Source organism: Pezoporus flaviventris, unplaced genomic scaffold (assembly GCF_033815535.1).
Source record: "Pezoporus flaviventris isolate CSIRO_AGI_PZ_B2104156 unplaced genomic scaffold, CSIRO_AGI_Pfla_v1 ptg000081l, whole genome shotgun sequence".
In the NCBI taxonomy this organism is placed as follows: domain Eukaryota; kingdom Metazoa; phylum Chordata; class Aves; order Psittaciformes; family Psittacidae; genus Pezoporus; species Pezoporus flaviventris.
The window spans coordinates 516,272-529,042 of NW_026892629.1; the positions used below are offsets into that span (position 1 = coordinate 516,272).

The 12,771-nt window shown below is 41.4% G+C and overlaps 1 protein-coding gene across 3 annotated transcripts in view; it reads right to left on the minus strand.

Moving 5' to 3' along the window:
• Positions 1-560: 560 nt before the first annotated feature.
• Positions 561-12,771, minus strand: part of LOC133280283 (uncharacterized) — a 32,774-nt gene continuing 20,563 nt past the window's right edge. For all 3 annotated transcript variants that reach the window (XM_061474832.1, XM_061474833.1, XM_061474834.1), the window contains 6 exons: positions 11,523-11,656; positions 7,263-7,391; positions 4,764-4,878; positions 3,746-3,877; positions 2,456-2,581; positions 561-1,642 (listed from right to left, as the gene is read on the minus strand). In XM_061474832.1, coding sequence (XP_061330816.1) covers positions 1,521-1,642; positions 2,456-2,581; positions 3,746-3,877; positions 4,764-4,878; positions 7,263-7,391; positions 11,523-11,656 — 758 coding nt within the window. In that variant the 3' untranslated portion in view covers positions 561-1,520. The remainder of the gene's footprint in view (positions 1,643-2,455; positions 2,582-3,745; positions 3,878-4,763; positions 4,879-7,262; positions 7,392-11,522; positions 11,657-12,771) is intronic.

The following is a 12,771-nucleotide window of genomic DNA, read 5'->3' on the forward strand; positions in this document are numbered from 1 at the left end:
TTTCTTCATAGTAGCTCCTATAAGGTTGTGTTCTGGTTTTGTGCTGGCAACACTGCTGCTAAGACAGGGATGTTTTTGTTATTGCTGAGCAGTGCTTACACAGCCTCAAGTCCTTTTTCGCCTCTCACCCCACCCGCCCTACCAGCAAGGAGGCTGGTGATGCACAAGAAGTTGGGAAGGGACACAGCTGGCCTCAACTGACCCAAGCGATATTCCATATCATATGATGTTACACTCAGTACATAAAGCTGGGGGAAGAAGGAGGAAGAGAAGAGAATCTTCATGAGTAATGGAGTTAGTCTTCCCAAGTAACCGTTTTGTGTGATGGAGCCCTGCTGTTCTGGGGATGGCTGGACACCAACCTGCCCATGGGAAGTAGTGAATGAATTCCTTGTTTTGCTTTGCTTACATGGCACAGGTTTTGCTTTACTCATGAAACTGTCTTTATCTCAACCCATGAGTTTTCTCACTTTTGCCCTTCTGATTCTCTTCCCTATCCTCTGGGGGAGTGTGAGCAAGTGGCTGCTCGCTGGGGTTAAACCGCAACAGTCAGTAAACTCTTCTGAAATGTTTTAATAAGAAAATGCTATCTGGAAGCAGATGTTTGCTGTAAGAGTGGTTCCAAAATTTCAGCATTCCAGCCAGTTCAACATGAAGCTCCAGGAGGATTTTTGTATTTAAAACAAAAAGTATTGATGAAAGATAGAATATAGGAGATAAATTTCTAATTTTACCAAATATGTTCACTTTTGCCTGGTTGCAAGTACCTTTGGAAATAATTTACCATTTGCAGAGCACAGATTTCTGTATTCAAACGCATCTCACCCAAATCAATGGTAGCTGCTATATTCTGAGCATGCTTTATGCAACATTGACCTGCCTCAGTGTGCCTTTGCTCTTCTGGAGTTTAGTGCCTACAATGTAGGTAAGGACCAGCCCTAAGGCTTGCCCTGTTCTAATTTCTTATAAATTGCTTTCAATTTCTGAGTTGTTCTTCAGCAGTTACTCTCTGTAGTAACCTGTTAGTAGTTTGCCACCTTTATATTGTATGTTAATTCAATTGTTTTCTAAAGTCAAGACCCTGGAGTGTGCTCTGAGATAAAGGACATGGACCAGAAACAAAATAAAGATGAATGCAGAGTAACCTGTGTACTTGAGAGATGCCTCTTCAGAAGAATCCACCTGTTACATTAATAAAACCTTATGAATACAGCGCTGTTGTTTTGGAGGTGGGGGTGAGGAAACAAAAAACAAACCACTGAGGATTACCCAAGTATAACGTGTGCTTTCCAAACCCTTTGGAAGGAATGTAGCCATAGTCCTCAAGCACACTTCAGCAGCCAGCCAAAGTGTACAAGGGATTGTCGTTTGACCCGTTTGGGTTTTTGTTATGATAACATCTCTTTGATGAAATTGTAAGTAGCAGGAAACCTTAAACTACAGGAAGCAATGAAAAGAGTTGTCTTCTCTGAAAATTCTGAAGGCTTTGGTAAGTTTTCATAAGCTATCTGGCTTAAATATTAACTATCTTCATGGCAAATAGCTGCCCTAAGGAGCTCTTGAGTTTCTTCTGTTTGTTGGCGGAGTTGCTCAAGGAGTTTGGCCATTTGGGTTTCTCTGAATTCTAATGAAAATTCTGGATCTGAAGAGAAAAAACAAGTGTTAGGCAAACTGCCATTTTCCCCTGTACTTTAATGCAGATGCTTAGAAAGCTTCTATTTCAGGTTAGACACAGTTGATAGTTCTTATTACAGTGTAAAGTATGAATAAGACAAAACAATATCCTTCTACCGTACAAAGCATATGCAAATCAAGATTTCAGCCTTACTCAAGATTGTTTGCTGCTTAATTCTCCTAATCCAGATGTCTAAAGCTCAGTTGCCAAATTCAGCCTTATACAACAGATGCATACCAAAACATAGCAGGGTCTTAGCTCTGGCTCTAAATATGTGGAGAGATACACATTTATTACAGTACTGTAACTCATCTATACTCAACTTCTATCCAAACCAAAAAAAAACTTCACCAAAATGGTAAAAAAACCTCAAGGAACAGAATTTCAAGTACGAAAAATACATGAGACCTCCCAGTTTTAATAGCAGCTAATCACACAATTTCCTTGTTTGTGTGCTTTATCAGAATAAACTAAATTCATATTTGAAAAGCTTTTAGATGGCATCTAGTGCCAAACATTCTTACATTGGATAAAAACAGCTGTACCTGTTAAACAAAAAAAATTTCCCTGCCCTTATAAGATACTCTTAGTAACTTAAAAACCAGGTAAGGTAACAGCTACCCTGGGGATTATTCTGTTTGCTGAAGCGAGCAGAGTAGTCCCCAAAGAAAGTTGCCAGGCACTGTCATTTCTGTAACACAGCAGTGCCTGTTTGCCACTGAGAGGGACAGGCAGTGCCTAGCAGTGCTCCAGGTGCTCAGCCCAGCAGGAAGGACATACCGTCTCGCAGTCTGCAGAATGTGGAGATGCCCAGCTGCTGAAAGCGGATCTCTCGATGGGTAAGAAAATTCTTGAGGTAGGCCTGAATATCTCTGATGTGCCGCTTCAACAAAAGCATCATTTTTTCTGCATGAACGGGAAAATTAACAGGAGCCTTTAAAACACTTCAAAAACTGATTTTTGTAACTATTTAAGATTGTTAATGACCTATCTACCCAGCTACAACCAATGTTCCTACAAAGATTAGCAAATTATTTCCATGTAGTACAGCCTTTAAAGGTACTGCTGATACTACAGGTAAATAAACACTGAGTGGGCAGCTGGTCCTCGTGTGAGGTAAGTGCTGACTTACAGGCTGATAAGCCTGCCATGAACCCACCCAGGAGTGATTATGCTGTTGGACTTTGTTCACTGCTTGAGAGTCTGCTCTGTTGCAAATCCTCAATGGTAGAATTGAAACAGGTTTGTGGTGTCCCTTACTGGAGACTCATTATGGGCTTCAGTTTCTCTTACACCTAAGGATTAAAATCTAACTATACTTTTCTAGAGATTGTGGCAAAAATCCAAATGCCTTTTTCTTAAAGGCTCTCAGCTGTGTGTGACAAGTGTATTAAGCATAAAGCTTTTTGTTTTCTTCAGGTAAAAATAATGTTGTTCTCATTCTCTCTCACTGCAACTTAAAAAAATACAGGCTGCATTCTTAAAAGCCACTTCAGTGCTCCTGCTAATCTAGTCTAGAATTACAACAGCAGTATTTGATTCAGTAAGATGTTTCCCTCTTGTTGGTCAGGGAGCAGGGTTGATCTAAAATTTTGGAACACAACTGTCCCATTGTAATTGTGTCTAGCAGTCTCTGCTCCTATCTATGAGGAATGCCATCACATTGTACGTACTGAGAAGGAGGGTTAAACAGAAAGATACAACAGTGTCTTCCTTTGGTAAGGGGTATTTTACGCTTTCCCACTTTCCTACTGAAATTGTTTTTAAGGATCTCAGAAGTGGCTACAGACTAGCCTTGCAGCATGATAGTGTTTGAAGATGTCAGCCAGCACCTGGATCAGATCTTTATCTATGGCCCATTTTCATCCCTGGGGTTTCTCATGCACTCCAGCCCTGGTGTATGTCTGTTTCAAGGGTGACTGTAGGTGCTTTTTGTAGAGACCACATGGAGGATGCTATGGGAATGTTAAAGGTGCCTAACAGGCTTTTTTGTTTCTTTGGGAAAATGCTCATTTCACTCCATCCAGCCATAAATCTCTGAAAGCACAGTTAATGCTGTGTGACAGTTACCGTAACCTATCATGTGCTGGATGATAGAGGCAGCTTGAAAAGATGGCTCAGTATGTTCCAGTTGGCCAGCCAGTCTCACCAAGCACTTTGTCAAGGGTTCATCCATCCATTGGACCATGTGTAATGTGGCTCCTGGAAGACAGAAAGATGAGAGAGTAGGCTATGAACAGAAACTCCAGTGCTGAAGAAATGAAGGTGAGAGGTCTGCCAGAAACTGTACTGCCTCAACAGGATATCCTTCATGCAGCTGCAGAAGTGAAGTGCTGAACTTGTGCAATAAGTATGTTTAGGTTGTAAAAAAAGGGTCCATGTCCGGAGGTTATGGTCTCGGAAGGCAGTGTAATGTATCTGATTCACAGAAAGGCTGGTGGATTTTTATTTTGTTGGGTTTGTGTTCTGGAGGAATGATCACTTCACGTACAAGATACACTCTTGCCTAGTGGGCTTAGTCTGTCCACCTCTTGAAAAATTAAATGTGACATGTTGCCAGTTGCATGGTAGTTACATCAGATACAAGAGGAAATGTTTGACATAAAATATCCAGTGCTGGCACAAGCTGGAAAAGCTGACACTGATCCTCTTGCCATGAGGCGTGCTGTACCTTCCATGGGTGTGAATAAAATTTATGTGCAAAAAATAGAAATAGCCACTTTGTATTTTAGTCTTTCTTTTATATTGTTTTTTGCTGTTGTGAAATTAATTCAGCCAGAGAAACTGGCCTACATTACAAATAAACCAGACAGGCCACGTACTGCAATGAAGGTCAGCACGAAGAATTTTGAGTAAAAAAAACTAAAAAATTAAGCAATTCAACAGAAGAAAGTGCAACTATCAGAGCCCATGTGTCCTGCCAGTGAGTTGGATCCTGCTGCTCTTGAAGCTTATGGCAAAACCCCCAGTGAGTTTAAAGGGAAAGACCTGGGCTGTACATCCACCTATGCTTCATCTCCTATTAGGATCAATAAAGGGTATGTACACTCCTCAGATTAAGCCATTTATGGTAGGGCTGCTTCCCTACCTTGCTTTGCTAGCTCAGCAAGGCAAGATGTCACGTGATGAAGAGAGTCTTCTTCAGTATTGGTAGAAAGCATGGTCTGGAGGAGACCTTCAACACATGGGCTCTCAACAATTCTCTGCAACAAAAAAGAGATTAATGTTCAGCATTTCCATTATGTTTTAGTGGTGACTGAGGACTTCAGAAGTACTAAATAGCTCTTAGCAACACTGAGGGCTGAAACATCAAAAACGGAAATGTCTCCTTCCAGATCTACCACAACAGGGTGACAAATACCCTGGATTGTTCGGAGATCACCTGATTTTAGACGTTTCCCAGGGCTTGCTCTGTCAGTGGGATGTTCTCATAGAATCAGCTAGGTTGGAAAAGACCTTTATGATCATGAAGTTCAACTGTTACCCCAGGACTGGCAAGTCACTTTTCCAAAGTGAAATGCAGTATGCCACAGAGGGATCCAGCTTTGTACAAACACTGTCATGGCTGGCTACGCTCTTATACCTCAGTAGTTCCTCTACGCAGGCAAAACCTTGCGGATCAGGCTACATAGCCATGTTTTGTTTCTGCACTACCTTTGCACATCTCTGCTCCACCTTATAGCCTGCGGGTTGTAGAGGAACTGCAGTTGTTCCCAGGGGACCTGATCAGCATTAAGGTCCTGGGGAGCCAAATGCTATGCATCTGCACAAGGCGTGCAGGCTGAATGCAGATCACCCTGAGCTCAGAGAATTTCCTGACCTATTGCTGCTGTGCCAGGCCATTATGTTAGTATTAAGCTGTCATTTGCCGCAGAAGCGAGTAAGCTAAGTGCTCCAGGGCAAAGCACTGGGAAATGTGGAAGTTTTTCAGTTTCTCTTATTTGCCTCCAGGGCTTTAAAAGCTTTATGGTGTTGAAATGCTCTGATCTGCAGAAATACAAGATGACCACTCACTAGCAAATCTGAGTTCTGTTTCTGGAGAGAAATGTTATGAATTAAACATTTCTGTGTATCCCTTATGTTTTAGGTTGAATCTGCTATCTGCCAAAAGTGTTGGACAGCATGTCTCTGTACTGGGATATGTGTTTTAGAAACCGATTTGAAAACAGATAGGAGACATAGCCTGTGCTGACCTGGATTAAAAGCACTTGAGAATGAGTCCCGACTGAGTCACCTGGAGGTGACTGGTTGCTATTGAAGCTGAATCACGAAGTCCTCAGTTCTTTGGGAGGTCCTAAAAACAGAAGCTGCTCACACCTCCATGAGGGAGCTCAGGTATTTATAAACAAAAAGGAGTATCTGTTTTGTATATGTGGGCTCGTTTCATGTTGCAATTTTTTAACTTGTTGCTTAGAGGTTGTAGCTGCATTCAAGACTTGCCTTTCAAACTCCCATACTCTCTTAATGTCCTGCTGGCATAAAAACACCACTTTTTTTTCTTCTTGTGCCAAGGGCTCTTACATGTTTGCGTGATGGTTCCTTAATTGACCCTGGAAACCTGTCATTCCCACTCATGTCTGTGGGCTCACTTTTGCATTGAGAGCTAGATACTCTGTATGTTATAAAGCGTTATGAAGCTCCCTGTTGATAGCAGAGTATGTGACAAATATGGTAATTATTTTAAAGCAAAATTTGAAAGGATTGAGGGAATCTATTTCCCTGCAAAAACAGATTTCAAAATTTAACTATCAAAATTTCATATAATTTTTACATTAGTAAAAGTGGAAAAAAAATGGAAATAGTTTTTCTTTTGGTTAACTTAAATCTCTGGGATTACTGGTAAATGGGTCATGAACAAAGAAAAAAAGAAGAATGTAAAAAAAATGTGTACCAGAAAGTGGGGCAAGGCAGAGACAAGGATTTGGGTGGGATTTCCTCCCCCACCCCCAGTATTGATTGTTACTAGTGGCACTGTTTGATCAAGGTACTCTTAAAAGGTAATGAGAAAGGAAGTGCCTCTATAAATCTCATTAGAAGATTCATTAGAAGCAGAATCAGCAACAGAGATCCTTAGAGCATCTTAGAACAAATAGTATCTTTCCAAACAAGCAAAATGTACATCAATAACTGGGGTTATATTTAACAAGTTGGGATTGAAATTACATCAGTGTTTGAACACTGTAAGTGGATAACCAATGGCTGATGAAGAGTGAGAGTTAGGAAACAAGGATTCAGTTTATAATAAACCTCAGTTTTCCTCAATGGCTCCTTTTAATGAGTATGAAATGTCTTTGCTAGAAGTATGTTTTATACCTATGATGCAGCCATTCAAATCAGATAACCAGTCACAGGAAAAAAAAATCAGGTATTTCTTATTTTCATTAGCATTTTCTGTATTGCATTGAAAAAATATCAAAAAACCCTTCTTTCATTATGGTGCATCAGGTCCTTCTATTCACACAACTTTGTGTAGAGTATCCCTAGTGCATGTTTCATTATATTATCTTTCTGTGGGTAATTCTGATTTGATATAACCATATTAGCAACCTCCCATGGTACAGTTCGGTGAAAAATATTGGGCACCTACCTGTCTGTGTTTGGAAAGGCTCAGGTTTTTGATGATACATGCAGTATGGCCAACAATCACAGGGTCTGTTTTATGTGCCAGTAGTAGCATCCCCAGGCTCTGTAGTAGCTCAGCACATGCCAGAGTGTCCTGACAAGAGCAACCGGTATCTCAGTTACATCCAGTACGGACAGCACACTGCAACTTTGCAGCATGCTAAAGATAGATCTCAAAGAAAAGCATTACTTAGCTCGTTTAAACCAACAATGATTTGGCTGAGTCCAGTGCTTTTTCCCTCAAAATATAGTCTACTGAGTGCTACTGATCTACAGAGCACTTGCTGTTGAAAGCTGGAGTCTTTATGGTTCGGTAGTTTATTTTTTTTTGCATCAAGCACTTCCCAGAGCTTGCTGGTAGCTAAGGGAAGGATGTGTGATCCTGACTGGAAGAAGCGGTCAGAACAGGTGTGAAAAGTGAAAGTATGTGATGAAGTAACAGCAGCAGTGTGTCCTTGAGTACCTCAGCATGAGCCTCACCTACAGTAATGGACTGTATGTTTAGATCAGTTTGTGATCTGGCACCACTTTAGTAACATGTTCTGAACAGCATCTTCTTGAGTTTATACATGCATTTCTCTGCTCTGATAGATATTTTAGAGGGAGGGACTTTATTGAGTTCTCTCTCTGAATGTTGTCATCTTCCAGTTGCCACTAATATTAACTTTCTGAGTTTGCATTACTGTCCAGGTAGTTCCTTCAATAACAGTATGGATTAAGAGGGCACTGCTGTTTATAAGAGAAAGTGACCTCAACAGGCTTTGGGTTAGGTACAGAGTTAAAAGCAAAAGATTCCATCTTGGGAGCATTTTTTCTTTCAGTCTCTTTCCCTTAGGAATTTGAGCTCTTTATGCAGTTCTTATGTTTCTTAGCAATGAACTATATTATTTGTGCTACTTAGAAACTGAGGCACATTAGCAAGAGTGTGCAATGATGTAAAACAAATCATCGGTCCTATATATAGCTGAGAAAAATCACATCTGAAACCTGTGAAATGTCAGAATCACTGAAGCAGTGATGAAAGGCAGATGTCTTTAAAAATTAGTTGAAGTTGCATCAATTTCTTACTTAGGTTAAATTGCAACAGTGGATCTTATTTTCTTCTCATATCAGCTGACGTCTTCGCTTACATTCCTTTTAAGCACTGCCACAACCAGCAATCCTCAAATAAAACATGAAAATAGGTGGAAAGGGCAGTGCTATGCCCAAACTCAGGGAATTTAATGCAGACATGCCTGTCAATTTTCGCTGTTTTTATTTTTCCTTCTCTGCAAAGGTAGAAATAATATCATTTTAGATAACCCAGTTAAATTACCATTGATGACTGGTTTCTGTGCTTTTGGACAAAGTGTCCTCTTTTCTATGTAATCCCATCAACCACGGCACCCTGATTTCATTTGCTACAGCCTAAGAGAAGGAAATTTTCTACAGACTATAAATGAACTTTCTAATATATAACGACTTCCCTGACAAGCATTTCTGCTTATTTAGGACCTACATTAGTAAGTGACAGTACTTCAAATTTTGCTGAACCTCTTTTTTGATTGGTGTGTGGTTGGGATCCAGATTTTGTTTCATGGCTCAATCCTGCACAGCATGACAGAATCACGAGAAAACTCTTGAGTGAAAATGGATCATGTGGTTCAGATGGATACTGATCTAACTTCTCTCAAGATTAAAAAATAAATAAAATAAAAAGCTAGTAAAAGCATTCCAGCAGCAACTGCACTTACAGTTGTAATGCTGTACTTGCACCCCTTATCCAGGGATTTCTTGCCAAGATAAGTATTATCCTCCCTTTTCCAGGTAGCAAGATGGGAAGGCAAAGTTATTTTGTACCTGCAGTGGGAAGGCAGTGGCATCATCTGGAGTAGACAGACCCCTGCCACCCTGACTTCCAGGTCTTTGCTCGAAAGAATATGATTTAAAAGGCTGTTTTCTCAAAAAGCCTGACTCTATCTCTCGTATTTCAGGGTTGGGCTGTCCTTGAGAGGACTGAAAAAAATTCCCCTACAAGAGGGAAGTTTTCCAGTGCTTGCTGAGAATTGCTGTCAACAGCCTGGCCAGGGGTTTGCAAAAAAAAGGAGTTTAAGCAGAGAGAGGAGCTTCTGTGAAGCATTCCTGGGGTTTTGCTTCATGGTAACAAAAGGGCAGATGAATTCTGCCCTATTGTATCCTGGGTAGTATTTGTAATAATTCAAGCATCACTTGACTTCGTTGTAAAGGTTAGCTTTGTTCAGTGGCTTGTTTTTCAACAGCTGTTCCCATGGAGAAGTCCTTCTTTCACTCATGAGAATTCAGCCTGAATTAGAGAAAGAAACCTTTAAAAGGTTTGAAAAACAGGCCAGAAAAGGCATGGAGGTGGGGAGGCAGGATATGAGTAAGGAGAGGTCAGCCTCTTCTCAGAGTGCCTAGTGCTTGCTCGCACAAAGCAGCAACATTCACTAGTCAGGAACAGCCATGTTTACTCACTAAAACAAATTTCAATATGTAGCTACTTCTTGCTGGAGAATAAACCCTCCAGGGTAATGCTTTGCTTTGCAGCCTCCTGCTGCTGACCCTTTTCCCCCATGAAGAACAGGCTATCTCACTCCTGGTGTGACAAGGCTGAGCTCCAAGTGCCTTTGTTCCTACTGATGCAGCATCCTTTGTTGCTGGAAGTTTGAAACACTGGTAAAGACATGTTTTGGGATCAGGGAGGAAAGGATTTGTGGGTACTTTTTGCTGAGAGAACAAAAAGTGCAAATGGTGTTTGGGATCAAGAAAAGCAAATGAGAGTGAGGACGATGTTCCAGCATAATGCCTCATACTGAGGAGCATTTTCACAGTGCAAATAGCCTCCAACTAACTTAAATGTATTTCAGTTGCAAGCTTGTTGAGAGAAAATTGTGTTTTGATTGCATGAAGCAGTTTGACTAGCAAACAGGATGTTTAGTGCTGATGCAGCCAGCACAAAACCTAAGAAGCCACAGTGCCTTTGAAAAGCTCTGTTCTCTAGTTGCTGCTTCCCAGGCATAGTGTTTACCCATTTTTTCCATCATGTCTCAGAATCAGAGGAGGGGCAATTTGGTTTGTACTGTGCTGGGTATGAGCAACTGCGGTGGATAACAACAGGCCTCCAATATCCAGAGAAATTTCAAACATATTGAGTGTATTTCAGCCAGGAGAAGCACATAAGCCCAGCTGTGATTACTCATACTGTCATTACTGCTTAAAGAAATGTGGCAGGAAAGGTTCTCACTTTTGTTTTTTCGCTTTATCTGCCCAAACTCTGCCTCTCTTAAAAGGTTGTTGTTAGCTTAAGACACCTCTCAAAACCCTTTCACATCCACGTTCCTACAGATGTCCAATTACTGTAACAGAAAGGCACATTAAAAAATATTGTTTTTGCTGTTTTATGTGGATGATGAAAGTACAGCAGGACTGTCTGCTTTTTTTATTTGCTGTAGTTTATTTCTCAACATATTTCTTCATGTATTTGCATAGTATTGCACTCCTAATGGTGTTTACCATTGTAGACGGTGTTTACCAGCTGTCTGTAACTAACAACATGACGAGACACAAGAAAGTCCTTGGGAATTATCAAAAGATTTCAAGTTCTATTAGCTCCCCTGTCTTGATCCTAATTCAAAAGATGTTAAATTTATGCAAATACATTTTTGAATAACTGTCCATATAGGGAAGTGATATATTTTTGCACTTTATTGTGCACTGATGCTACTTTAAATGCACGCTCTAAATTAGTTTCTCTGCTTTCAGCATGTGAGGAAGCTCTGTAGCCAAGGAATAACTTCCTCAGCTGCCCCCATGGTTGCTGTCTTTCATGGTGCTATGCATTTATCCTGCTCCTTGTACATTCATCTGGAGACCTACAGTCTGGGGACAAACGGGACCTTTGCAGGGCAGTGTCCACACATCCAAGGAATCTGACACACAACTCTCCTCCTCTGTTCTCCCCTTGGTCCCCTTACAGAAATTCTTATTACAGGATCCTTTAGATCCCACTCACCACAACAGATAGGCTCCTTGTGCATGACAGTGAAGATGTAGCAAACAAAACCTTGTTATTTTGGGTGGGAGAGAAGGGGATTGAGAAGTCTCGCAGAGCTTGTTGGTCATTCTCAAAATGCATTTCATATGCAGTTTTTGCCATAACTGAGTGTTACCCCATGTGGTGGCCAGAACTACTCTTTCCCCACTGGTCTCGGGAAATGACCTCCCCTACCTGGTTGTGTGGGTGTTCCGACAGTATCCAGAGCAGAGCGATGGAGGCTTGACATACATCCTCACTGCCAGAAGCCAGGAGAGCACGCAGCTTGGGCAGGACATCCTCAGCAACCATCTCAGCCTGGATGTCCACTGATTTGGGAAAATGAGGTCAGTGAGCTTCAGAGCACTGTGAGGCATTTGGGCCCTGACACAAACATCTGACTGTGCTTCAGTGATGAAATTTGAGGGGTCTACCCAACCTCCATGGGATGGGACAACACTGGATGTTTGGTTATAAAAATAAGCCCTCATTTGTTCTGGCTCCTTTTGCCAAAGTATTAGTACAGGCTTGAGAGCAGAATATAGGTTTGGGGACCCTTCAGTTTGCATTTGAACATCAGTAAGAAGAAATTAGGGGAATTTTCTGAATCCTTCACTGGCATAAGGCCCCCTAAGAAGGTGGCAGCTTCTGCTGCACAGACAGAAAGACTTCCCGAAGCAGCACATATCTTGCAGAGTTATGGTTAGCTAAGGGAGAGCTCAGCCATCCCAGATGAATCCTTACACCCCACTTGTCTCTCCAAACTCGGAGAGGACTTTTGGGTTCTAAACGGCAATGCCAGAGCAGCCAGCAGATGGAGCAGCAGTCCTAAAAGGCCAAGCAGATCAAGGATTTTCAACCGCACCAAGGAGAAGCACAGCCGTTCCTTCACTCCCTGCTCCATTATAATTATGACTGCTTGAAAATTAAGCACCTCTACATTTTCTAGATGAACAACTCTTCCCCTGGACCCTAGAGCTATAGTGCTGAGTGTGCCACTCCTCTGCTTTCATCCTCTGAGTATGCCATAGAAAAGGATCTTGGGTATTAATAGGATTTTTGTAAGATGATGACAAATGCTTGGGAGAAAATGACATTTAATGATAGACAGATTCAAGCCCTGGAGAAGGCAGGTCCCCACTCAAGTAGCAATTTCAGGAGACATTCTGTCCTGATCAGGTTTAATGCTTTCGTAACATGGAAGGGAGAAAAACTTAAGTTGCAGAGGCTCTGTGCAAAAGAAGGCCTCTGCTGTCTCTCTCACCTTGTCCAAATACTTCCCCTTGCTACCTGAGAGCTCTGAGGCAGATTTGGTTGGTGTATGCACTGCACCTCCCTTTTCCCTTAACATCCAACAAAGTGTAGAAAAGAGAATCTCTCTTCTAATATAAAAAGGTTCCCAGCCCACTGTGCTCTCTCTGAAAGGCAGAGAGAGAATGAGAAA